General features: G+C 46.1%; 1 protein-coding gene across 1 annotated transcript; it reads right to left on the bottom strand.

The window, feature by feature from the left end:
- Nucleotides 1–177: 177 nt before the first annotated feature.
- Nucleotides 178–25,233, bottom strand: FBXO18 (F-box protein, helicase, 18). Its single transcript, XM_010581052.1, has 20 exons — nt 25,050–25,233; nt 22,417–22,985; nt 20,925–21,055; nt 18,540–18,675; nt 18,097–18,287; nt 16,276–16,389; nt 14,536–14,627; nt 12,665–12,833; nt 11,606–11,834; nt 10,667–10,754; nt 9,881–9,967; nt 8,611–8,747; nt 7,198–7,297; nt 6,907–7,028; nt 5,015–5,090; nt 3,685–3,882; nt 2,925–3,047; nt 2,180–2,286; nt 1,177–1,311; nt 178–304 (listed from the first exon to the last, which is right to left on the bottom strand). Exons 1-20 carry the CDS (start codon nt 25,213–25,215, stop codon nt 185–187), a joined length of 3,090 nt encoding a protein of 1,029 aa, XP_010579354.1. The 5' UTR covers nt 25,216–25,233; the 3' UTR covers nt 178–184.
- Nucleotides 25,234–27,170: the final 1,937 nt, after the last annotated feature.

Below are 27,170 nucleotides of genomic sequence, written 5' to 3'. Positions count from 1 at the left end.
GCAGGGCTGGAGAAAAGGTCTCACATCTCCTTGCAGAGAGCCTGGAGGGTTCCTCTTTGAGTTGGTCTGAAATCCTGCTCCAACATCCACCTGATTTTGGAGCTGGGATGTGACAACAGGTCTTGTCCTGCACCCAGGATGGCTCCGGGCCACAATTAGGGCTCTGGGGAGCTGGAGGGCTTCATTAGAGCTGCACGGGCTGTTCCTGAAGCGCTGGGAAAAAGGTGAGTGGTGTCAGAGAGCCAAAGCGCTGCCGCGTGCAAGTGTGGCAAAGGTAGCCACCTGCATCCCTGCTGCCATTGCTCTGTGGGGAAAAGAGAGGAGATTTGAGAGAAGAGGATGGCTGGAGGAAGGCTTCCAACCTCGGATGCAACCCCCTCACATCCAGGGAAGAGATCAACCATGTGCCCGAAGCATCTCCTGCCACCTCCCTTGCAAGGAAATCCCTTATCTTGTTTAATAGCTGCAACAACCAAAATGTCCCTGTGTAGGTCTTTGCTGGTGAAGGACGAGGCTTTGCTTGTCTCAGTGCTCATGTCCCCTGCTGATGGCTTGGAGCCATCTGCTATCTCTTGTCGTGGACATGGAGCTCCACCAGATTTATTGCATGCTTGCAGATCCCAGCGCTAGGGAAACTTGGCCTTCACCGCACCTTCTGGGCATGGATGAACCCCAGAGCCAGAAAGTGGCCAAAACTGGTCCCAAAAGTCAGACTGTCACTTCCAGCTGGCTGGCAGGGGTGAGGGGTGCTCTGCTAGCCTCAGATGATGTTCAATGACCTTGGCAGAGGCTCTAAGAGTCAGATATGGGATCTGACACAACAAAACCCCCAAACCAGCCCCACCTGAGACCACAATTAGTCTCAGAAAAGAGGTTAAGACTTGAGTGAATCCATGGGAACTGCAGCACCACCCCCAATCATGCAGCTGGGAAGTCACCCCCAGTTATGAGCTGGGGTTGCGAGCAGAAGTAAAGGGCCGGGGAGCTGTGGGCATGAGATCCAGCTACCGGACTTTCCCTGGTCGCTTCCACTAAAGCTTAGCACTCAGGTTGTCCCTCCCCAGTGCAATAGCTCAGAACTGTCCCAGTGCACAGCAGCCCTGCAAGTGGCTGGAGCGGCTCGTGAAGGCTCCCGATTCAGAAACTTGATCTCAAAGGCCCGGGGAGGGGACGTACGTGAGTCAAAGGGAGCTTCCTCACAACCAGCCTGGAGCTGGACTGCAGTGTTTCTGTACACAGTGGCATAGAACAAGCGATGGGGGCCCCATCCTTTGCAGCCTCACTCATCAGCTCCACCCGAAGGAAACGCTCCTAAGAAACAAGAAAAAAGGGAACAATGCTCAAGAGGGAGCTGAGATACTGGAACAGGTTGTTTCTTTTTTTTTTAACCCCCTGGGAAGTGACTCGCAACATGATGTTTTTTTATAAAACAAAACAAAAAAATCCCAAACCCCTGGTGACAACAGAAATCAAGCAGAAGCCAGCAGCAGCTTGTGAGGAAGGAAGTGAAGAAAGAGCTAGCAACCACTGCAGACAGAGAAAAGGGAACCTACGTGAGATACGAAGTCAGGATCTGTAGAAGACAACACCCAAATGCAAGGACTGTGAAAAAAAATGCTGCAACCTTGTGCCTTGCTATTGAAACCACGGTGCAGGGCAGCGTGAACTGAGGAAAAAATGTGACCTCAGGTATTCTGGTCTATGCCAGCAAAAGCCACGGCATAGTCCACGCTCAGCATGAATCTTAGGATCAGGGTGAATCTTATGATAATCCTCTTTTATGCTCTTCTAGTACATACACCCCCTCCAAACACAATAATCAGAGATGTGCAGATTTTATGGGTAGCGGGTGCTGACTCTCTTGGCACTTCCTTAAATCGGGAGCAGCAGCCCATTCTGCCTGAGACATCATCGCTTGCAGAGCTGCCTCAAGACTCCAAATCCTAATGAGACTGGGAGACAAGGGTGTGCCTGGGAGTTTGCCCTCCCCAGCCGTCTGCTCTGCCTCTGGAGCGCTCACACATCAGCTGAGGAACTGCTGCAGTTCACAGGCAGTGCTGCTCAGTCAGATCGCACATGGTGATGGCTTGCTTTGGTGCAGCGTGCTATGAAGTGCAGGTATCAGGGCCCTAGAGTGCCCCGCTTGAGGATCTGCTTACCTTGGAAAGATTTCACTTACCCCAGCCAATGCTAAAAGGTTTTCCAGGGACTTTGACATTAGCAAATACTTCTTTGCGCGTGTCACTGCTACATAAAGCAGGTTCCATTCATCCTCGGGATACATGCCTAGGTTGGAGGAAAGATCATCAATAGCTTTAGAGAACAAGGACGAACAGCTCTGCCGTTCTAATGTTTCAACTAGTATTTCTGGAAGGACGCTTGATGTTTCTCTGGGAGAGCATGAACTTGCAGAGCAGCACAGCTGTGCAGCACTCACTCTCCTGCATTTGCTGTGCAGTTCCCGATACCACTGATAGCTCCTGCCTCGTTCCATGTTCCTCCCTCCAGGCAAAGGCAGGACTCTACATGCCCGGAGAAGCAGCTCACTGCTATGTATTTTCCCACCTCCTGGGCACAGAGTTGGCACTGGAGGAGTTTCTCAGTCTCTAGCTTCACTGTGCAAGCTCCTTGCTGCTCACTGGGAAGAGATCAGCTCTTCCAAAGCATGCACCTAAGCCAAGTAGTGTCTTTCCCAAGCATGGAGTTGGTCTTTCTCTGTTGCTAGATGGCTACAAGCTCGACTGCAGGAATACTCCCCTGCCCTTATCTTGCTGTGAAGGAAACTACAAAATCAATAATCACTAGGATAGCCAGTGGCACTTGACAATGCTGAGAAGCACAGGCTCACATGACAAGCGCCAGCAGCATGCTTTGATTTCCCACTTTCAGATCAGGATGGGTACCAAACACAGCTGTTTCCTTACCGATATTGAAGTTAGTTCTCTGGTGATCGCCACTGAGATGCGGTACTTGCACAAAGTCATCTGCAATCAGCACTGTATCAAACTCCAGGCCTTTGGCTTGATGGACAGTACCTATTAGGTAATCTGTAACCAGCACACGTTAGGAACAAGAAGGAAAAAAGGTCACCACAGCAATAACAGTACTTTTCATTTCACGAGGTGCCGAGTCAAATGAAATTATTTCATTCTGCATTCATTTCACTTCTCCCAGGATATACATCAGAAGCAAAGCACCTCTATTGGGAACCTAGACTGCTGAAGACAACTTCCTTACCAAGGAAAATGCCTGGCTGTCAGCAGCCTGAGCCCCAGCCCCAGCTCCCAAACAGGAATGCTCTTTATTTGATGACTTTTTTTATTCCATTGCTTCGTCCCCTCCCCAAATTTTAGGCAGCAAGTTGCAGGGTAACTCCAACAGGAATCCCCAAAAGCAGGACAAAGTCCTAGGGCTTTCCAGCTGGAGGAAATATTGTGTCCAAAGGTTTATTTGCCTCTAGCAAAGTCACATCAAGCAATCCTCTGGTGGCAGATTTATTGCCCTGAACTCCGCCTGGAGTCCCAGATGTACTCCAAGAGCTACTGCTCAACTTCCTTTGTTCCTAAAAGAGTGACTTGACCCAAGCTTAGCCTTTTTGCAGAATGAAGTGGATTCAGCACTGAAGCTGGATTGAAAAACAAGACCTGAATTTGCTCCTCTATCGACGACACAGTTTGACTTTACCTGCCATGGCTTCTTGTGACACGTGGCTGCTCTCAATCCTCTGCACCAGCTCAGGGATCCGCTCTTTGTACTTCTCCACTATTGCAATCTTCACTTCCAGGTCTTTGTCATCTACGTGCTCTGCATACTCCCTTAAACCGAGGAAGCCCTGAGTTTCTTCCCATTTTCTGATAAAGGAGTCATTTATAACAAGGTTTGCTGAAAAGAAAGTAGCAGATGACATGAGTTCATTTGACAGACACGTATAATGGCATTTTTAAATTCTAATAAAATTTCAGAGTAAGTATTAAGGAAGGCAAGTGTGGGGCAGTGGGTGGACTGCTGCTGTGGGATGCAGGGGCTTGGGATGCACTCCTCACTCCGTGATGGGTGGTTTTCGCTCAGGATTTTCTCTTTACCGATACAAAACACTATCAAACCTCGATGCTCTCATCAGAGCAGGTAGTTTCACAAAACAGCATCACTTTGAGATACAGCGCTGGTGTACTATGAAGGGTACAGAAGTTTAAGGAGCTCAGGAGAGAGCGGCTGGCAAACATTCACTGGGCTTACTCATTTCTAGAGCATGTGTCCTAGAAAGTCTGCACAACCTTTGTCCCCAGAGATATTTGGAAATTGAAAGGAAAAGACTCTAATGTGACTTCAGAGTGGCTGGAGCAGGAGCTCAGGGCAGAGACAGCCCCAGGGCCCTTCCAACCTGCATCATGCTGTCTTTTTACCTGGATGGCAAGGAGTTTTCCTGGTAGCTCACCCTCCAAAGAACCAGTAACAACACTCATACAATCAATCACTCGCAGCAGCTCAGCAAGTCCTTTGTCTCTGTGCCCCGTATATAACAATACTTGCCTACTGCTGCCAAGAGATTTTAAATGAATTATTTATTTCCTAAATGATATCCACCTGTGAAAAGAAAGCATGTGATAGAGGATTCAACACACCAGGTTCAAAACCGAAACAAAACAGGAAAAGCCTAAGACAAATGAAAAATGAAGTCAAATCAGAAAACATAGGAAAAAAAATCCCAATCTATGAGTTTACTGGGCTCTCGCCCTCAAGGTAAGGCATCGCAGTGGAAAGCTGGGGAGACCTGCATGACACAGGCCCCACAATTTTGGCATTTCTGCTATTAACACCAGCCACTCAAGCAGCCAAAATAGCACAGCCCATGACACTGCCATTGAGAAGTCCATTTTCAACAGAAAACTTCATGAGGAAATATAAAATAAAACACCAAGAAGCATGCTACTTTCCATCACCATGGCAAAATCCAAAAAACCCATGCCACTGTAGGGAGGATCACACACAGAAAAAAGGGTAAGGACATACTCACATTTTTTCCGTTCATCTGCAGGTTGACTGAGTTTCCAAATATCATAAATTCTGCTCAGGCCAAAACGGGCAAGCCCCTAAAACAAAGAACAAATTGTCTTAATATGCAGGAGTAAAGGACCTGTCTAGAGTTTCTAGATAAGCTAGCAGGGCCCAGTGGTTATTGGTGTTAAGAGGAAGGGAGTAAAGGAAACGTGCTGAAGATGCAGAGCTGGTTTCCTGAAATGCCTGGAGTCGTAGCACAATCAAAAGCAGCTCAAAAGGCAATGATCCAGCCCACTGCAGACAGACAGATGGACAGCAAGAAGAGAACAGGACATTATCTGATGGGCATTATAACAGAGCTATGGCATAATTTTATATTCAAAGGCTTTTCAAAGAAAAAAAAATTATTTATATAATGTTTTCTCATTTGTAAACAAAAAAAAAAGGTTCGGTTTTTGGTCTTTTTAGCTTTTAATAGCTGCATATTGCTTTGTTAAAACAAACTTTAAAAGTCTGTTGTACCATAAATGCTGCTGGCCTATTGACTCCATGCTGTTTTGTGGGAAAGCCAGCTCCAGGCACAACTGCATCCTCTTTCCTGAAGTGGTGGGCCACCACAATGAAGATAACCTTGCTAAACTGACTGTATGTAAACTGAAACAAAAAGCTTTGCTTTGACAATTTTTATTTTTAGAAAGTATTTTCCCCCCTTGTTTCCAAAATCAGTTTGTTTTGTTCTATCAAAAGAAGCGTCAGTCTGAACTTAGACTTATTCCAAACTGCAAAGGCAGACGAGGAACTGGGCAGACAGTTCAAACATTCATTCCATTGTAATATGCAGTTTCCCGGTGCAAAAAAGAAATTAAAATATCAGCTTAAAATTCAAAAGACCAGGCTCTTCCTCAAACATATTCAGCACTAGGACAACTGTTCACGTGCTTCTACATTTCTGGGTGCAGAACAAGATCTCATATTAAATCATAGGTATTGATGATTCAGAGTTTGAAGACTAATGTTTCCTCTGAGGCTTTTGAAATGTGGAGCCTTATTAAAACCTCCCTGCAATTCAAGCACATGAATTTCTGCAGATGTGCATACACACATACTCTCCTTCTTCAGCTACATGGGTGCTTTTTGCAAATGAAAATTCAGTGCAAACCTCAGAAGTGTTGCTCCCTCGAGGGGTTAACATTCAGCATTGCTGAAAATCCCTGTTTCCCTCACCAAAAATGCTGGTGCACCAATTTCCCTGGGTGTATCGAGACAGGGACCAGACCATCACAGGATTGGAAATTAGTAATGAGCAGAGCACAGCACAGCACAGCACAGCACAGCCCTCTGTGGCATCTACAAGCCCAAAGGACACCTTCAGCTTCAACCGTTGCCTTCGTCTCTCAAGAGAGCTTGAAAAATATTTATTCATTCAGGGCACAGCCCACTGCCTTTCACTACTTTTTACACTCACCCTGCAATTACAGCTCATTTTTATTTCCCTAATGCAGGAACACTGTGCCACTGCCATGGCCGAAGACAGTGAGCAGCACTCCATCTAATGCAAATACTTGCAGCAACTTGTTACAGCCATATATCACTCTTCCCCTGCCCCAGCCTCATCCAGCAGACTGGAGCTGCTGCAGTCCTATCTGAACCTGATAAAAAAAGAGACACATGAGCCTAAAAAGGGAGCCTCGTCTGCACAGATTTGAGAACAGCTGCTCTAAATAACTCTTTCCCCAGCCACAACAGATTGCTGCTTTTTCCTTGAATATTAGTTTTAAACCTGGTGCTGCAGACAGCAGATCAGCCACACCTATTTCAAGCCACATGTAGGTGTCTCTGCTACAAGTGCTAACAGGCTTGGGGACTTGAGGTTGGGATGTGAAAGACACATTGGCAATTTCCCCTTACCCCAATCACGTGTATTTTAATTGGTCTCTCTCTTCCAGTAAGTTTCACAGCATCCTCAAACACGTTAAAATTGCTTCGTGACAAGATTGTTATCTTCCCTTTCATGCTGCCTCTCACATCGCCTGCATGAAGAAATTCCCAGTTAGCCAGGGCAGTTAGAAAGCAGGTATCTAAACCCAAAGATCTTCAAAGATTAATCCTGAGATGCTTTGGTTTATTATGCAGTAGCTCTGTAACTCCCAGTCACTGAACAGAGCTGACTGAGACGAGAGATGCACCGACACTTCTTACCCTTTTGGTTTCCACCCACTAATGTCTTATTCCTGATCCTCTTGCAGACATCCAGAATGGTTGCTCCAACATAAGCTATTTCAGGACCAAATCTGAAACTCTATGTGGAAAAATGAAGGAAACAGCAGGAAAAGAAGAGGAACTTTTTAGAACCCACAAAAGTATTACTATATATGGAATTATACAATTCCCACCAACCTTCTGGACAACGTTTCTCTTAGAAAAAGCACCCAAATCCTCTCCTAGACTATTCCTGGAAATCCTGGTCACTCTTACACCCAAGGCGATAGGAACTCTGCTGTGAGATGGGACTATCATACAGGGCAAAACGTGGTTTCCAGCCTCTCCACCCCAACGCCTGCCACTGCCAAGACTCTTCCCCACTAAGTTAATGTGACATGTCACATCTGTCCTGCAGGAGGGTAGGGGCTAGAGGTGGTGGGAAAGGAGTCAGGTGCCTGTCCCTGGCTCCTGCCCCTTGGCAAGTCTGGCACGGTGCAAGGGGGAAAAGGCAGCTCAGATGGATGGGTATTTTGGTGGCTGTTCTGGCTTAGAAGCTGGTTGCACTGCAGCTTGTATTGCTGGTTTAAGCTGATTCATTCTGCAAAGATTCCTAAAGGCATAGTTCCTCCCTTATATTAGCTGTGAGAATTGTGTAGCCATGTGGCTAATCAGGCCAAAAAAACTAATCGGGGTAAGTTTTCAGTTGGCACAGTAGCAGGTTAGGTAATCCAGCCTAGAGACACAAGCATCACTTGTGCTGAAAGAAGGTGGGAGCTCTCTTCCAGGGCAAACTCAGATCAGCTGAAGCTGCTCAAGAAAATTATGCCCTTGGCCGACAAACAGGGCAGGAGATATCACGGACAAAGGGGCAGTGGTGGGACAAAGATGGCAATGCTGGAGTTTATACAGAGCCACAAAAAAAGATCGTGGGTACAGCCAGCAAATATGTCCTCCTTAATCAATGTGGTTTTATTTCAAGGAGGTCACTTCCAGAACAAAATTAATCTCCTTGCTCCTAACTCCTTCATCTCTCTGCATGGGACGCACAGTCCTAACTGACTGAGCAAGGAGGGTATCTGCCCCTGCCCACTCAGCTGGAGCCGAGAACTAACCCAGAAAAGAAGGGGTCTCCTTGAAATAAGCCATACACTAAGGTCTCTACCCCAGTACCCATTTTTCAAGCCACATAGCCTTCCTAGTGATGGGATCACTTCACTAAGAGGCACAAAGGAGCTCTGCAGCGCAGAGTGTCAACAGCAAAGCGTGGCACTAATTCAGGCAATGCAAACACTCCACGGTGACAAACTCAAGAAGTCTGGTTGTTAGATGCCTTCTGAAGAAGGATCTGAAACATTTTCCACTGCATTAGGGATCTGTCCAGGCAAGGACAGCAGCAGACCCTCATCTTACCTGGGTGAGGTAGTAGACGTGGGTGTGAGGCATTGAGTAGAGGGTATTGACAGCACCTCGGAAGGTATAGATCTGCTGGTGAGGGTCTCCTACGAGGATTATGCCACATGTCTGTGACAGCACAATATCCACGATGGCTGCAGGAAAACATTGGAGCATTAAGGGGGAGCCTGCTCAGAAACCAAGAGTGAACTGTACAATATCTCTTGCCTGTACAGAGGCAAGATCTCTTGCCTGATGACTTGCAGCATTTAAGAAGGAGTCACCACAGCTGCAGAAGACAACAGGTTGAGGAGAAGCAAAGGGAAGTATGCAGCTGACTGGGAGCTCTACAAACATTCTCCACTATTTTAGTCGAATGGTATTTTTCCTGGACTGGAGCTGCATAGCATCTTAATCCCACATGTGTGAGCCCAGCACAAATCCACCACACATCCCCAGTGACCTGGATGCACTGCACGTGTGCACAGTGACTCAATGCACACATCTGCAAGCCCTTTGGTCCACTTTGACCAAGCCTGCGCAAGTTCTCAGTGATGCTGGCAGAGCAACCGCTTGCATGGCATGCAGTTGCCGAAGTACAGCCAAACCCTTAACAAGACCAGGTCTCCAGTGAGTACAGGTGGGAGATGGTCTGAAGAAGCCTTTCAGCTGATTTAATATCTGCTGCAAAGACCAGACCTTCTTCTGCCCCCATTCTTTTGCTTCTCAGCACACAGTTTAGTTCACTTAGATCCTTTCACAGAACTGATTCAACTTGCTTTGCAACAGAGATACTCCCCATATCCCCAGCAAAGAAAGCCAGCAGCTTTCTGCTATGTGACTCAGGAATCCCCAGGGTGGTGCAAGGAACCAGCAAGATGTGCACCCAGTGCCGGGGTGGGATGGAGCAGCTCTGCTGTTCTGATAGCTGAACCATTTAACGTCTCGCCCCTCTTATAATAAACCACGTCCTTGGCTATGCTGGTGTTCTGTTTTTCTCTGTTAGCAGCAAAGCAATAGCAAAAGGGTCTGGACGTCATGCCTGGATGCCCAAAGCAACCGAAAGCAACCCCTCAAGCTGATGCACATGAACTCTTGTAGCCTGCTTACAAGCTGCCTTACTGAATTTGCAAGGATCTGTGACCAAACAAAAGGTCAGTTATAATGTTACAGCTGAGGGGCAGAATTTTTTAAAATTGTGTTACTTCTCACACACCCCTGAGCACATGAACATCCTCTTCGTAAAGTGCTTAGGAAGGCTGCAACTCTGTCCCCTGTCACCACTCACCTGGAGTGCAGTCCTGTGCTTCATCAACAAAAATGGCATCATATCCTGAGAGCTGAGGCTTGCTGAGCTGCCAAAGCTTCAAATACCCTGAAAGAAAGAACAAGGCATGTCAGTGAGAGGATAATTTTCTCATCATAAAACACCATGATCTTCAAAACAAGTCCCTTTTAAAAAAAAAGTTTCTGGCCCAACTTCTTGCTTGGAATTTGCATGACATTTGTAGGGGTTGCAAAAATCTCTGTTGCTCCCAGATGTTGCTCTGTCTCCCTTGGCTGTATGAAGGATGAAAAAAAAAAACCAAAACAAAACCCAAACTACCTGACTGCACTGGAGGAAGGCAGCTATGCTCATGACTCCAAAACTCCAAAACTCATGCACAAAGAAAATGACAAGGAAGAAGGTTTTCCCCAATACGAACTACCTCTGGCACTATCTGCACACATGCTAAGAAGCAAGAAGAAAGGACACACCGGCAGCAGCAAGGAACAAACACTTCCTGTTAGCACTCATTCACCCACTTTCTCGCCCATTATTTCTATGATTTTGCTGCCAATCACACACTTCTGAATAGTTCCACCATTTTCTGAGGCCAAACAGGAAAAACAAACAAAATTCCAGCCTTTGGGCCTGTTTTGAGCTCCCTGGTGAGCTTGTGCTAGAAGAACAGGAATTCTATACTTTTTGATGCTCATCCCTGGTGCACAGCCAGAAGAAAGAAGTATGAATCCATTTAGTTTTCTACTACAGCTCTTTATCTGAAGGCATTTGACATCTATACTCTCTTACCATCAGAAGTTATCTTGTATTTCTTCTCTACGTCTTCATCCAGCTTCTTCATGTTGCGCCATATCTCTTTTGCCTCTTCCACATTGATCTAGAAAGAGAAAACGGAAGGGTCTGGATAGATTGCATTGAGCAGAAAAACAGTCCAGACACAGCAGATCTTGAAAGGCTTCTCCTCCTACTTCTCTTCTGTGTCACCACCAGGTAACTACTTCTCCTCAGCACAGTCTTTTCCAAATGCAGCCCCCTGAAAAGAACATTTCTTTGCCTCAGCTATTAGGACAGTATAATACAATACCCCCTACCTTCTGCACATTAACACAGACTTGGTGTTTATTTTGGCTTCACTGGACAGCTTGCAAGGTGCTTAAAGGTATTTAATATTTTAAGGCTGTCAATTCATTCACTGCCAGAAATAACAACTGGAAATTGGATATCTGCTGGCTGGACTGGATCTGATCAGATGTGATCAATGTGGAGCAGAAAGGCTAATTATCTCCAAAACTCCAGCCCACATTGTTTGCAATGTCAGTGCTACCCTTTAAGTGTTGCTAAGATGTCTGTACTCTAAATGAGAATTTTGGGGTTTGGCTCTGCGTATCAAAATGACTACAAAAATGTTTATTGTCTTTACATGTAATATCACAACGCCTTTCAGGCACTCATAAAAATACATGCAATCTCTTCGCTCTTTTCCTTGTAGGGAAGAAACATCTGCACTGAGCAGAGACAGTGATAGTCTCCTCTCTAGAAACCATCTGTGCAAACAGGGAGAAGAAACAGGCCCCAGTTCCTTTGGATTTGTCACCAGAGGAAAAATATATTTTGACAGTCAGTTCTTACAGCTGAAGCACAAATACCCATGAACTATGAGAGATGTGGGATAACTACAGCCCCTTCTAAACCTTGCAGCCAAAGTCTTGCTTCATCTCAGATACTCACTTCTTTTTCTATTTGACTGACAAGTTTTCTCTCGCCATGAGTATTTTTGAACCAAATAGGAGTGTGCTCTTCACAGATCTCTGCATCTGAAGATGCAAAAAATTTTTCAAGGGTCTGTGAGACTGTTTTCCCTCTTATGAACACAGACTGTCCCTTGTGGTTCCGGATAAGGGAACTGATGGAGTAAACTGACATCTTGGAGAAGTTCAGCTTGCCTTTGTCTTTATAGCTGTGCCACAGATGACAAAAAATAAGAGAGACATGTTGAAACACACATGAAAAGCCTACTGGAAAAGCAAGTTCACTTTTGCTTCTGTTGCACACCAACACTTGCAGAAGCTCTGTTTTATACACCTACTTAGACCTAGTAATGGACCATCTTTGAAATCTGCACAATTTATCCTGGTGGAAGCACAAACTTGTTCATTTCATAGATTTTATAGATGAAAAGTCAAGCCAGAGAGATATTCCCATCATTCACCCCTGCAGTTACAGATTGTTTTCAGAGCCAGGTAAGAGGATTCCCCTATTCTTCCAGGACGTGGCTCATTTTCCCTTCTGTCTGCAGTTTAGATATGCCAACATAATTGGCCAGAAACTGTATCATTATAACAACTCAGGTTAAGAAAACCCCTCCTCTGCTAAAGAAAAGCAGCATTTAGACTGGTTGTACCACTGAAGAGTAAATGGGAAATGGCAAAAAGCCATTCTCAGTGGCTTTCTATCTCCCTGCAAAGTGCTCCTTGGCTATAAACACAGGCAGGATGAAACAGCCCCCAGAACAGCAATAGGGCTTATGACGGTACAGTCTGTGCCACAGCAGGGCAATGAGTCTGTTTCCCCAGGCTCACACGGATGCTAAGATCACTGGCACATCCAATCTGAAAGAATTCGGAAACCATAAATCACAGTCTGGCTTGAAGCAGGTGAAAGAAGTAATTTCCCCCATTATTTTTGCTTCCTTAAATCCTGGAGGCTTACTTCAAAACCAGACTTTCCTTTCCTGCCATGTCTTTTCCCAACTGGCCTTCAACAAAGGAATCTAACATCCCCACTCACAGTTTGCCAACACTTCCAAATGCTAACGAATGGAAAGTCTTGCATGTAACGTTTCTGGGGAAGACACTTTTCCCCCTCTCTGCGACAGCTTTGTTAAACGTCACGTAAAGGAAATTCATATCAGCAAACTTCTCAGCGTACTTGACCAAGGTTGAGGTCTTTCCTGTACCTGAAAAACAGAAGAAAGTAAACAATAAAGCATTCAGAGTCAGGAATGAATGAATCCACACACCTCTCATCAGCTTTACCTTCCCGCTCCTGCTGTCCTAACTGCACAGCAGGACTATTTGCAGCTAATGGGAATTTATTCACTGACTCAACTAAAATCAGCAGAAGCTGTGGAGCAAAGCAGCTTTGAAAAATTACAGTCTGCAGCCTAAAAGCTTTTAAAGAAACCCCAAACATTTTATCACCCAATATTCTAGAAGTCTGAGCATATGTGAAGGTACTAGTTCTCTTGAAAGACAGCTTTGTAAATGAAATGTTAAAATTACTCTGTTGAATGATTCATGAGCTCATTTCTTTGTAAGATCTGCCACTAATGCTGCTCTCCTTTACTCCAGTTTGCTGCAGGGTAGCAGAGTCATGGCAAAGTTGCTTCACTCATGGAGTACTGATCAATCACAACAGAAACTTGAGAGAGGAAGGGCTCTGCACATTTCCTTCTTTGCCCCTTTTCATATCCTCAACGATGACATAGTGTCAGCAAACTTTGCCACCTTGCTGTTCCCACTTCTCCCAGATGACTTGTGAATGTTGGACAAACCAGGTCCCAGCACAGATCTCTGCAGGAGTCCAGTGCGTACCAGTCCCCACGCAGAAAACTGACCATCTGCTCCTACTTTTGCCTCCTAGCTTTTAACCAGCTATTCATCCATGAGGACCATGAGGATCTTTTACCATTTTGCCTGGTGTGGTGGGCTGACCCTGGCTGGAGGCCAGGTGTCCTGAGGCTGATCCTTTCCAAGACCCTCTAGAAGGAACACAGATGCAGAAACTCATTTAGCTTTTCTGCTACCGCATCATTCACTCTAAGGCATCCTTTACACTGCAGTTAGCTAAGACGTTTGAAGAAGAATTATGAGTCTTTTAAGCTTTTTGCCAGCGGTTGCTCAAGCTCTTTTTCTGCCCTGCCTTCTTGTGGTTACACGTAACCTTTCAGAGTTCAGGAACATTCCCTTTTCTGTCACTTGGACACGGTGACTTTGTACAGACATAAGAAACCACAATTACTGGTTTCTGTACTGTGGTGCTTAGCTGTACATGCCCTTTTGCAAGTCTGTTCCGGCAGAGAGCATGCATTAGGTCTGATCCCCCAGTGTGGTGTCTTTAAAGGAAACTCTCTGCAGGTGGAGGGAGATGATTTACTTTTCCTTTTCTTTTTAAATAGGCTCCCTCGATTTTATGCAATTCCCCCTTTCAAAACAGTGTGCAAGTGTAGAGGTTTTCTTGGCTTGTGTTGCTCCTACAGGGATGCTAAACCTAAACAAGTAAGAGCAACTCCGTCTAGTGGCCTGTGGCAATAACACTGAGAAACAGGCTCAGCATGTGGCTAAGCAACACTTGGAGAGTTGCTTCTCCTCTCCCAGGTTCCCTGACAAGCCTCTCTGGGCAGTCACTGGCAGCACCCAAACACTCAGTTTCGGTACCATGTCCAAATATGACATTTACCCAGCTTGCATGGGAGTAACCACCATCATGCTTCCCATTTCTGTTTCTCTGCAAAAGCTTGCTCTGAATTTTTGTATTGATTAAAAGTAAGGTTGATCCCCCTGGCATCCACACAGTTCTTTGGACAGAAGAAGCAGGGAAAGAAGGAGCAGAATTAGAGGTTATGCATTCATTCTTACAACATAATTTTTGGCTCTTACCTGCAAATGCCATAATTTTCACTACTTGACCACGCTCAATTTTGTGATTCAAAATCTTTTGCTGTTCATGGGTCAGCTTTACTTCAGGACAGCTACCAAAACCAGAAAAAAACCAGAGCGAAAGGAATTAAGAAAATAAATCCTCCTACATAAAACAAACAAATCAACTAACAGCAGAAGGAAACCAATGAATGATTGATCCCATCCCACAAGCAGGAAGGTGGCACTAGAGCAACTTGGTTATTGTGCAAATGAGAAAAGCAGGGAATAAGAAAAGATTTGAGATAGCAAAAATAAAAAGTAAATCTTGGGGAAGGTTACATAGGAGACAATCTTCTCAAGGGCCCTATGCCATGCTTTAAAAAGCATGAATCTGGCACCCTGGCTCCTTAGGCTTATTGGAAACAAACAGCAATTTGGGTTTGGGGTGTTTTGTTGCTTTTGAGAGCATGTACCTTAAATTGCTCTCCGATTTCTCAGCATGTAGGACAGATCAATTATCCCTGCCTCTCAGGGGAGCTAAGAGCTTTGATTAAAATTAAGAAAGGCATTCAGTGCTTCTGGCTGGAGTGCAATTGTTTTATTCATAAAGGTCTGAAACCTGTAATCAGCCAAGAGTGTGAACCATCTCTTCACACAGGGTCCTCCCCGATACTGTGTGAAGGGCGGAAAGCCTTGTTTAAGTGTCCTTGACATTTCACAGCTGGCAGTTAGGTGGCTGCCCCCAGGACGCAACTATAACCGAACAAGCAAAATCTGCTTAGAAAAAGACTTCAAATGGAGGGGTAGAATGAAAGGGCTAGGAAAACAAGAAACCCAACACCTGTTTACCTTTGATTTATTTTTTTGTTATGACCTCTCTCACTGTTGTACCTTGGATCATCAGTGATTTTACCAGATTTATCTTTGCTAGACCTCTGTGATGGATGAAAACACTACTGTTCCCCTTCTGTACGTAAGGACAAGGAGACTACATGACTTAACCCAGGCTAACTGCAGCAGAAGGGAAACCAAGCCTGGATCTCCACAGGCCTGGAAAGCGTTTCACTCCTTTCTGTCCTGGTAGCAGCAAGCTACCAACCAATGCTAATTTATAACAGCTATATATATATATAACAGTTAGTACGTAACAGTTACCTAACAGGATCCAGAAAACAGAAGCCATATCTCAATATCCTGCAGCTGGTATCTCATTTCCTCCCATGCACAGAAAGCAGCGTTCATAAATGAACAGCCACGTTATTTGTGCTACAGTAACGTCACCAGCAAGCCAACCCCCATTTTTGCTGGCTGCAGCTTGCGTTTCAAGAGGAACACGCTGTTAAAATTAAAGCAGGCACAATCCTCTCCTTCCAGAGCTCCTTATCCATAGGCAGAGCGGTGATGTGGGAAGGTATTTTGGGGTGATTTGGGCTCTGTGAAATTTCAGTGGCCATCACACTGGAGTGCACAGAACTGTGTTGCACCAATACATAGACCCATCAGTGAATAATGACTTTTAAATTCAGTCAGTTGGTAATTCAATTTTTACAGATTTAAGGCCTGATTCCGGTTTTCCTCTGAGAATTTGGGGAGAAGATGGCAAGCAGCAGAATAAGGTTTTGTACTAATCCTTATGAATCTCAGATTCTTGTCAACCACCCCCTGCCATGAAACGTTTGCTCCCTCTCCAAGGTTCAGCACTCCACCAGGGCCCTGCGTACTTAGGTGCGTTGCTCGGATCACCTATAATAGCATTACCCAAACCATAAGTCTTGATTGCAGTGTGAAGCCTGTGTTTCCTCTTCTACAGTCTGCATAGTTACAGAAGCATTTTCCATCAAATACAAGCAGTAGAAAATATTGTAATGGATCCTGGTAGAAAGGAAAACAGAGAAACTATCATTGAGAAATCATTAATAACAAATTAAACATCTGCAGCCACCTAAAAGACAGCCAGTATCTTGAATACTTCCAACAGAACGATGCACAAAGCCCCAGGCGCTCAGGGAGTTGCAGGAGACAATATTAATATTTTAAAGCACAGTTAGTTCTACCTCGAGAAGTGACTGCAAAGGCACCACGGGGACAGCTCTGTCTGTGACCTCTCCCTCACTCCTGCTAGGTTTGTGTTTCAGGGTCTGCCATGCAAACATGACCTGGGATCAGAGTCCACAGGATCCTTTTGATCTCCTGAACCACTATTAGCAACAGAGTCTGGGGGAGTCCAAAAGAGAATGTGGGGCTAGTTTAGGCCTCTAAAGCGAACCAGTTTCATCAACTGTCTTATGATGATTTTATACAAGTGTGTTAGCTCTGACAATACTTCATGGTGCTTTGTTACTGCAAAGAGAGGAGCACAGCAGCTCTGTGGCTTTAATTATGCCAGCCACAGCTGGTTTAAAATTAACTTCCATTGTACATCAGAGTTGACACACTGTGGTTTTACCTCTTTTCGTGCAGCTTTGCTCCTGTGACCTAACAGCTGCCAGCCCGGGCCACACTCCAGGACAGACTTCGTGTGTCACATTAGGTGACCTGCATGCTCAGACTCAGTAGTTGCTCTAGGAGCTGCAAATAGGTACCAGACAGTTCCTTGAGGACATGTTTCCTCCTTATGCTCTAAATTACAAACCTTGTGTGGTTTGAAGAGATAATGGCAGAAGAGATGTGGTCATTCTTATTTCTCCTAGTCTAGATTGTTCAAGAGATGGAGATGGGACATGTGTGACTTTGACCGTGAGCTCTCATTGCTGGCAAGCAACACCCTCTGTTTGCCACATCTTCAGCAGGTGGCCTTAGCCAGCAATTATCAATCACTAACAGGCCAAACAAGCATCCTGATTCCCCTGGTCAATAGCCTGAGCACATGGCCCATGGCTGAGTAAGCAGAGGATGAACCCTTCTGCTGTGTCTAACACGTGCTGGACTATACCTCACAGAGGGCAGGTTACAGAACCATTTTCTTTCTGGCTCTAGATTGATTTTCCAGTGCAGTTCCTTTCCAGTCTTCTCATAAGGAGAATTTACACGTGTCCTTAATCCTTATCTCATCCTCACTGCAATTCTGAAGTAACCTGTGGGCTCTTACCTGCATTACCAGGCACTGCTGTGAACAAAAGGCACAGGATGGATTGCTATGCACATGCAGCGGGAGCCCACAGGACTTGGAGTATCATTTAAGAGGAGTGAAGTATGTAACCGGTCTCAGGAAGGTAACAACCATATTAAATTGTTGCAGCTGTTGTGTATCTATTTCTAATCAGAAAGTTTCTATAGCCACTTTAAAACCTGCTTTTGTTTCTGAAAAAAATTATTTTTCTTGAACACTACCCCCTGAAAAACAAGCAGACTATGAAACAGTCTAGGAATTAAGGCAAATCTAAAGGCAATGCTCCTGAATGTTCCTGCAAAAAGCTAGGGATGTGCACACTGCTCCTGACAAACTGCCCACACTGAGGAACTGGAGAGCCCTAACCAACAGTAACGTAATTGCTCATGAGCATATATTCACTGTATGTATTACACATCACCATGGCTAGAAAGAGGCAGGCAGGCAGGAAGCATCTCCCCACTCCTTACCTGTTAGTGATTGCAATGTTCCCGTCTCTCATCGCATACAGCAGCGTCGCCATGCAGTAAAGCGTCTCGGTCACGTCCACAACAGAGAGGGTAGAGCAGGGTCTCTGCAGACACGCCATCAGCTTTTGGATATCGCTGATGCCATCAGAGAAAAGCACCATGACTGCAGTTATGGCCCACATGTTCTCAGGCTGGTACAGGCAACAACAAGAAAGAGTGAGCAAAAAGCTTTGAGCCTTTAAGAGCAGGAAAACCCTGCTTCAACACTGAAACAACGCTCATGCCATAATGAATAGTTAAATCCCCTTCAGTTAGCCAGAACAGTACCAAATAACACCCCCAAGGGAAAAACCTTTAGATGCAGGAGGGCAGATATGACCTCAAAGCACTAGCACTAGATGTTAAACCTGTTAAATAAACCAGTTAATAACCGTTAAACCTACCCCTGCCCTGCTCTGTAAATGCGGCAGTTTGTTGACAACGCAGACTTCAGCCTTTGAGAAGAGGTGATGACTCTTCAAACACTGGAGAACCGCGCTGGGATCTACATTCCTTCCAGTGGGTATGGCAGACACGCACCTGTGCAGAACAGGAACAGCAGCATTTGCAAAGAAGCCTTGTCAAGTGAGTTTACTCTCCAAGTAAATAATGTCAGGCTGCAGCAAGTTTAACCATGCCTTGCTGTGTGCCCCACAGATCTGACCAGATGCATTCAGCGATGAGGCTGCAAGGTGCTGAACTTGGATTTCCAACCCATTTTTGTGGCGAGAGGCATTTAGACAAGTAATTCCCTGTTCTGTTACACAGACGTGTGCTTACACACTTTGCGGCATCAAGCCCTTAGCCTGCAAGTTCCTTCTGTCTGTCTCAAAGTCTCCTTCCAGAAGATGGATATACCTTGCTCTTAACCCAATTTGACTCTTCTATTTGCACCATCTAACCGCCATACAAAATTGCCCTCTAGACTACACAGATCTGAACAGAGCACTTGCTTTTATCAGGGATCCGTCTTGGGCTTCGGCTTGCTGCTGAGCTCTGACTGATAAATTAGTGCGGGTCCAGGAAAGCAGCCTTTCAGGAAAGGAAAAGAAGAAAATACAGTGGAGATGGGAGAGACCAGGAGGAAGAGCTCAGATCTCACACCCTCCACGAGATACATGTATTTTAGCTAAACCCTGGAGATGCTGAGCCTGGCTGATCAGGAGATGGAAAAGCAGTGCTGACATGACAGATCCTGAAACATAAAGGGATGCTAAAAGGGACACTTCAATTGAGTCTCTAGAACAGCCACCCTGCAGGAAGCAACCGTATAACCTCTTCTCCCAAGCTTGTTGTTGGTTGCCAGAAGGCAGCGACAGGACAGCCCAGCCTTTGTTGATTTTGTCATCTAACACTTGTCTTGGAGGTCCTGGCAGCTTCTCTCAATTGCTGTACCCAACCTGGCTGTGCTCTGACGTACAGGTCCATCTCCAAAACCTTCCTTTGAGCCTCCAAATCCAGCAGCTGCTTGCTGACACCCTCTTGCTCAGGCTCCCCTCACCTCTTTCCTCCCTTGGTGCAACAACCATCTCCCTGCCCTCCAAGAGGCAACACCATCCAAGTCAAAAGGCCACTGCCAAGTCTGTTCTTCTGCCACCTCTTCTCAGTCCATGTTCAGCTTCTCTATTTTCTCAGACATTAGTACAAGGCTACCCCTGTCTGAGGCTTTGCAGCCTCTCCCTCACTTATCCATCCCTTCTCACTTGCTATCAAAATCACGGAAACTCCAGAAGGGACTTTGGAAGCCAACTAGTCAAAGCAGGGATAACTTCAAGGTTTGGTCATTTGTCCAGTTGAGGTTTGAGCATCTCCAAGGATGGAGACTCCCCACCTCTCTGGGCCACTGTTTGACCACTCTCCTAATATCTAACTGAATTTCCTGTGCTGGAACTTGTGCCCATTGCCTCTTGTCCTTTCACTGTGCACCTCCAAGAAGAGTCTGGCATCATGCTCTCTACAGCCCCTCATTAGGCAGGGGAAGACAGCAATTAGACCCCCTTTCCATCTTCTCCAGATTTCATCCTCTACTTGTGCATCACCTCGAATCCTGTGTTCAGTTTTGGGCCCCTCACTACAGGAAAGACCTTGAGGTGCTGGAGCGTGTCCAGAGAAGGGCAATGAAGCCGGTGGAGGGTCTAGAGCACAAGCCTTCTGAGGAGCGGCTGAGGGAACTGGGGTTGTTTAGCCTGGAGAAAAGGAGGCTGAGGGGAGACCTGATCGCTCTCTGCAACTACCTGAAAGGAGGGTGTAGCCAGGTGGGGGTCGGTCTCTTCTCCCAAGTAACAAGTGACAGGATGAGAGGAAAGAGCCTCAAGTTGTGCCAGGGAAGGTTTAGATTGGATATTAGGAAAAATTTCTTCACCGAAAGGGTTGTCAAGCATTGGAACAGGCTGCCCAGGGAAGTGGTGGAGTCACCATCCCTGGAGGTATTTAAAAGACGTGTAGATGTGGCGCTCAGGGACATGGTTTACTGGTGGACTCAGTGTTAGGTTAACAGTTGGACTCTATGACCTTAAAGGTCTTTTCCAATCTAAATGATTCTATGATCATGTGCTCCAAACAGAACAAAGAAGAGGAAAGGGGAAGTTTTTTACCTATTTCTAGAACCCTACTAGTGATTTCTACTGTTAAAATAATTTCTCCTTCCTCATCTTCCTGTATGTCTCCCATGTGTTTAGAAGACAAAGCCGTTCTCTCCTGGCAATTCACAGGATAAAACGGAAGATGACCCAAAGCAAGGAAGGTCTGAGGATTTACAGGTACAAATTCAAGTGCTGAAGTGGACTCACCTGATCAGCCCCAACACACATCCTTCCTGCTCCTTTGTTATGGTGAAATCTTGCAAGACCTGTTTAACTCTGTGCAGGGCCGTGTCCTCCTTCATTAGGTACCGATGGTAAAGCTTTTTCCAAGGAATGAACTAGAATGTGAAGCACATACCACCATCTTTCATCTCACAGCATTGGAAAACAGGTTTCTTATGGCAATAAGCTAATCAACGTGACCTCCAAAGAAGACCTAGAGTTCGAAAAGTCCCTGTAGCTTGACGAAAACATGTACCTAGCAGGACATGGGGAAGGAAAGAGGAAACAGAGGAAAGGGAGAAAGACTTGTTCCTCGTAGCCTGCAAACATGTCTATAAAAGGCTGTTTCTTCTAGAATGATGGGAACAGGGTGATGCTGTTTCAGTTTCAAATGTCAAAGTGTTAAAGGAATGGGGATATTTTCAGCACTATTGCACAGAGCTGCTCTGAGTGGGGTCTGAGTGCTTAAAATCCCTGTGTCCATGAAGTCCTACCCTCCCACAGCCTGCTGTTTGGACTTCTTTGGCAAAAACAGACGGGACACTGCCTTTTAGGCTGTGTTACGGAGCGAAGAGCAGATTTGAGAGAGGACTTGAACACACTGAGTGTTCAATGCATGCATTTTCTATGCATTTCTCTAGCTCTTCAGGCTCAAAGGACACACCCTGTGCTGATAAAGCGGAGTGCAGGACACCTCCTGCATTGTGTCCAGCCTTACCCATGCAAATTTATCAGAAGGACACGAACAAGAGAACGCCCACAAAAATTTGGGCTGCGATCAGTCCTCCACCACTCGAGTCAGGCTGAGACAGCCTCTTCGTACAAGCTGAGGGCTTCCAGTGTGAACAGTGAGCAAGTCTAGCCGTGCCAGCTGTCTCTGAGCCACCTTTAACTGAAATACAGAGATCCTCGCTGCGGCCAAAACAACTGCTAGTGGGTTCACAACTGTTTGTACTGCGAGGGCCTTGACTGCAGATGAACCAAGCTCCATAAAAACAGAGTTAAAGGCCTTTCCTCTAAACCTGTTTGACTACAAGAGACGCCACACACACGCAGACTGGGAGACAGTGACGTACACCGGCCACGAGAGGACACTGCCCAGTCTAGTAGCCAGAATTTCCTGCATGATCCCTGTCGGAAAAAAAGGCTGCAAGGGAAACAGTGAAGGGGGATTTTGTGGAGCTTTACAGAATGTTCTCTTTCCATGTATGGGAAGAATGCATCAAGGGAAGTTACCCAATATTGATCTTCTGATACAGGTTAGCATCTGAAGATGCCACTGTGGTCCAGAAGACCAAAAAATGACAAAAGACCTCATAAGAAAGGATAGGCATTAGGGAACAATAAAGGGATTTAAAGGAATGGAGACAGACACAGCATGGATCCTCCTACAGCAATACATGCAGCCACAAGACTAAGACAGAACAGAGCAGTAGGATAATGGACAGGCTCAAATCAGTATCACAGCAGTCCTTACCAGTGGATCATTCACTATGTCCCTCCAGGAGTGACACACCAGGCTCAGGTTCTGATACAGATCAGTCACTGGTAGGAAAGCAAAGATGTTCCTGAGGACTTCAACAGGCAGCTTGTCAATACTTGCCTGAGGCACTTCCCAGTTCCGAGTCCCCAGGAGTCCATAGTGTGCATCAGGGACTGGTTCGATTTCCATATCATCAAGTTCCTGCTTGATTTGGCTGCGTTCCTGCTTGATCTGGCTGTGTTCTCGATGAAGCACCATTAGCTTCTTCTCAGGCTCACCCCACAAATCGTGCTCTGGCTTGTGAACACGTGCAGCTGCAGTGGACAGAGGCCATTTTCTGGATCTTTCCCTGGGAGCTGGTACAAAGTCCTCATCCTCTAGAAGGGAGCAGGAATCGCTGCTGATCTCCATCACAGTGGAGACACTGCTGAAGGAATTATCAGGTCCAGTGAAGATGGGATCCAGTAGCTTTTCTTTGTTTCTACAGTTCTTCATCCCACCAGCACCTACTTGTGTCTGAGAGATCCTGAAGTAATCAGTGATGTTCTTCTGCTGACCTTGGCCTGCAGAAAGAGGAAGAGCATGAGTGAAGTCAACAGAAACAAGTGCAAAGCGCACTGCTGCTAACTGAGCTAACAAGGAGACCAGAGGTTGTGTGAGGTGGTAGTTATTTCCATGGGGTTCCTCACAGATGTATGAGCTTACTACAGGTGAACTGTCCTGCTTCATATTCCTTCTCTGGCAGCCTACAGAAGTCAACAGAACAACATTCATCTCTTTGCACTGTCCACATAATCTGGGCACTGTCAAGGTACACCTGACACCTCCACTAGCTTCTAGAAAAAGATATGGTCTGCATAACAATCTCTCAGATCAACAATCCTTAGCTCACATAACACAGCGGATGCCTGTTAAAAAGAAACATGGCTGCACAATAAATTTCATGGGAGATACTTCCACTAGCCAAAGAAAGAGAAATAGGAAGGAAACAAAATGCGAGACCTGAGTTGTTGCGGTGTCCCTCAGACTGAGGTTGGGTTCCCAGGGGTTATTTATTGTTCTTAACCCAGTGAATGAGAAGCACACTAAGATTTTAGAAACGCTTCAGGATTTAACTACTGCTCTGCACCATGAGAAGGTCACAGCACCAAGCCTCTAGCAGGCTGTTCCTACCACAGTATAAGAGAGACTAACGCCTTTAAGAGGATAAACAGCCATTTCTTGCAACATACTTCCTGGCTGCAATGTCAAAAAGCACTGGAGACGATAAAGAAAACCGAAACTTGGCAAGAGACTGCTCTCAGCAGCCTCTCCTTTCTCTGACAGCCATGCAGTCCATGTAGCACACAGACTAAACTTACCAGCACTGATAGTATTCATTCTGTCTACCTCCTAGTCTGCAACATATCATGATGCTTAGCTAAGGGGCAACTCGAGAAGAACAAAATCACAAGCAGCTACTGCTGATTTTAATGCATTTTATTTCTGGATGCTCATGAAGGCATAGCTTAAAGAGGTCTGATTTGCAAGACGCTGCTTAAAAAGAACAGCTTCCTCGCTAATGTGCAAGTCCAATACCCTAAAACCTGGAGCATCTAAGATGACTAGATTTTTAAAAGTGAGCTAGCCAAAGATACTGCTTATACAAAAATGGAAAATTATGTCTACGAGCACAGAGTCTAGGACTCTGGTGTCTTGTCCCAGCTCACCAGCAGACATTCTCTGTGAAGTGATTCAGCTCACACCAAGGTACAGAGAGATTCCCAAGCCAGCCAGGGAAATACTGAAATGTTCCTAAGTCTAACCTTCCACACAGGAGCTCAGGAATAACTCAGGATGTTTTTTCTTTGCTTTCTACCTCTCTCCTTGCCTACACGTGCGTGTAGTGTCTCTTGTTGTTATGCAGGTTTTGAGGCTGGGCCTTTAACCCTGCAACATGAGCTATTGGAAAGCAGCCGTTTCACCTTCAGTTCGAGCCCTGAGCCCTGTTGTGTGCAGATTAGCTCAAAGTCTTATGAATCCTCAAAAGCCCTCTAAAGCTTTGGCACTTTTGAGACCCATGTCTACAAGTTGTGTATCGCAATGTTTCCCACTCCCAGGAAAGCTGAAGATCAGTAATATCTGTCAAGTGCTCAACAACACTTTTGCAGTCCTATATAACTAGACAGCTCATTATTATTTAATAATTATGTCTTAAAGAGCATCTAGAAGCAGGAGTCACATCATTAACAGTGCCTAATTGCGGCAGCTGTAGCGTTCCTCACAGAGAACTGCGGTTCTCCCCAGGTAGTCTCTGACAGCTCAACGACAGAGGCACAGAGGCATTTCTGGTGTGAGGAGAGACTAAATACACATGTGAAGGCAAACTCACTCCCCCATAGAGGGAAGCAGTCAAGGTATCTTTTTTTCTTGCCACTTGGCTTTGCGGAGGCAGAGATTAAGCCCAGTTTTGCCATGCACCACTCAAACCCGACCAATTTCTTCTATTTGCACTCACCTCGCCTGGCTTTACTCTCCTATCAGCACAAGTTCAATGACAGATTACACAACACCCTTTTGCTCTACAACACATTAGCCTTTTTCTCCCCCAAATCCCTCAGCCTTCGAAGTACTCGCCATCAGCATACCTCCTTGATGTCTCCGTGTCCGGTGGGTGGGATGGAGGCCCCTGTTTACAGCTTCTCTACTTTGTCTTTGTCTCAATGGCTGCGTCAGGGAGGATGAGCCTTCTGCGCTCTGCGCGAGAGCTTTGCAGTCGTCGGATGTGAGATGCTTTTTTTTGAATCGCTTCATTGCTTTGCCAACATGCAAAAAAGAGACCCCCAAAACAGTTAACAAACAACAATATACAGTCCACGCCTTTAACAGAGGCATAAGTACACAGTTTCAGCCAGTTTCTCTGAATAAATCATAGCAGAAGGTCGTACAACGCTCCGGTGAGGTGCTAAGGAGGATAACGCATCATGTCAGGGCGACACCTCTGCAGTCACTGCAACAGCGACATCACCCCAGGTCCCCCATTCCTGCATTGTACAAGGGTTTGGAACAAAAGAGAACGATGTAAAATCAGAATCCATGCAAGTTTTGCGGCTTTCTCTACAATACCATAACACGGAGGAAGCAGATACAGGTATTTGTGTAAATGCGAAGTATCATCAGGAGGCTGCCAAGGAAGCCTGTGGAGGCTGAACTGCACAACCCCCTGCGAGAGACGACAGTGACTTGCCCGGGCAAGGTCAGAGCCAACATTCAAACACACAAACTTGAGCCTCTCGCAAACAGATCCAAGCTGGGATCCTCCATTAAGAAGGAAACACAAACCACTCGCAACACAGCTCTTCCCCATGAGAAGGACGGTTAAGAAGCAGCACAAAACTATCTGAAGAGTTATTTTAAGAAAACCTCACTTGAAATTTGCACGAGCTCCTCTCTTCCATACACGGGACAGCCAGCAGAAAAAGTACAAACAGTGCAGCTTGCTTCTACCGAAAATGCTCACAAGAGACCGGAAATGATGGCCAAGGATGGGCTTCCTTCTGACAGAATTATCAGCAAAAGACTGGTTTCACTTTTAGTTTATTAGTACACAGTGCTGCGGAGGATAAACTCCTCTAACGTGTTTATGGCAGCCACAAAAGTAATTGACTAATCTGGTACAGCAGGATCCAAGGGTCAGTTTGTTTCATTACACTGCTTTCTCCTTTTCACGCATGTCAGCTCGACAGAGCGGCATTAGAAGCACCCACTGAGCTCCCCAGGGAGGCTGTTTTCCAACATCCCATGTTCCTCAAAATATGGCACATGAGGCAAGAAGAAGAAAAAAAGCAATGCAAGACAGCCCTGTGGCATTTAGGGACATGGTTTAGTGGTGGACTTGGCAGTGTTAGGCTTACAGTTGGACTCGGCAATCTTAAGGGTCTTTTCCAACCTAAATGATCCTATGATTCTATTCTATGATTCTACTTAAAAATGGTATTTCTCACTTGAAATTGGAAAGTTTATTGGATTAAACAGCACAAATCACTGAAATGCCCCAATTCTCTTAAGCACACGGTCCTGGCAAACGTCAGAGCCGAGGTGCCGGCTCTGTGCCCATTCCTGGAGCTGTTGGACACAAAGGTCTCACGTAAGATTGGATGTAGGGCTGGGGGCAAAACCTCTGCTCCCCCACCCCAGGACAGCAAAACCCCCGATGTGCCAGAACCATGGCAGAGGGTTCAAGTCCAGAAACCCAACACAAGAAGGTGACCCGCTCAGTCTTCACCTGTGTTCATCTTTCCTCCCTTTTCCCCAAGATTTTCCACGGGTGACAGCAGCGGATGCAAAAGTGCTGAGCGAAGGGCCGCGTCACGGTCTATGGCTTCAATCCCGTCCGTAAGGAAGGTGACGGGGAGCGGAGCTCGTCAGCCACCAGAAGACGCCCCAGCTGTGAAGCGAAAGGATCAGCCAGCAGCAGCAGCAACAGGGGATGGGAGAACCTCAAGGGGGACAAGAAATATTTGGGAGGAGAAGGTCAGACCTGCTCCACCCCCAACCCCAGCACGTTGTTTCCAAACCCTTTCCCCACACGGATGCACTGACCTTGTGCCCCCCAGCATGGCACCCGCACGGGGAGGCCTCCCCACAGCCCACGGCTCCCCCCCCCCGGCCAAGAACAGCCCCCCACCCCATTACCAGCACCCTCCATAGCCAAGGGCCCTCCTCCTCTGTGCCCCCCATCACCAAAGCCCCCCCCCATGCCAAGAGTT

This window comes from Haliaeetus leucocephalus, unplaced genomic scaffold (genome assembly GCF_000737465.1).
Source record: "Haliaeetus leucocephalus isolate CR32 unplaced genomic scaffold, Haliaeetus_leucocephalus-4.0 Scaffold751, whole genome shotgun sequence".
In the NCBI taxonomy this organism is placed as follows: Eukaryota; Metazoa; Chordata; class Aves; order Accipitriformes; family Accipitridae; genus Haliaeetus; species Haliaeetus leucocephalus.
This window is presented reverse-complemented; position numbering and strand designations above follow the sequence as displayed.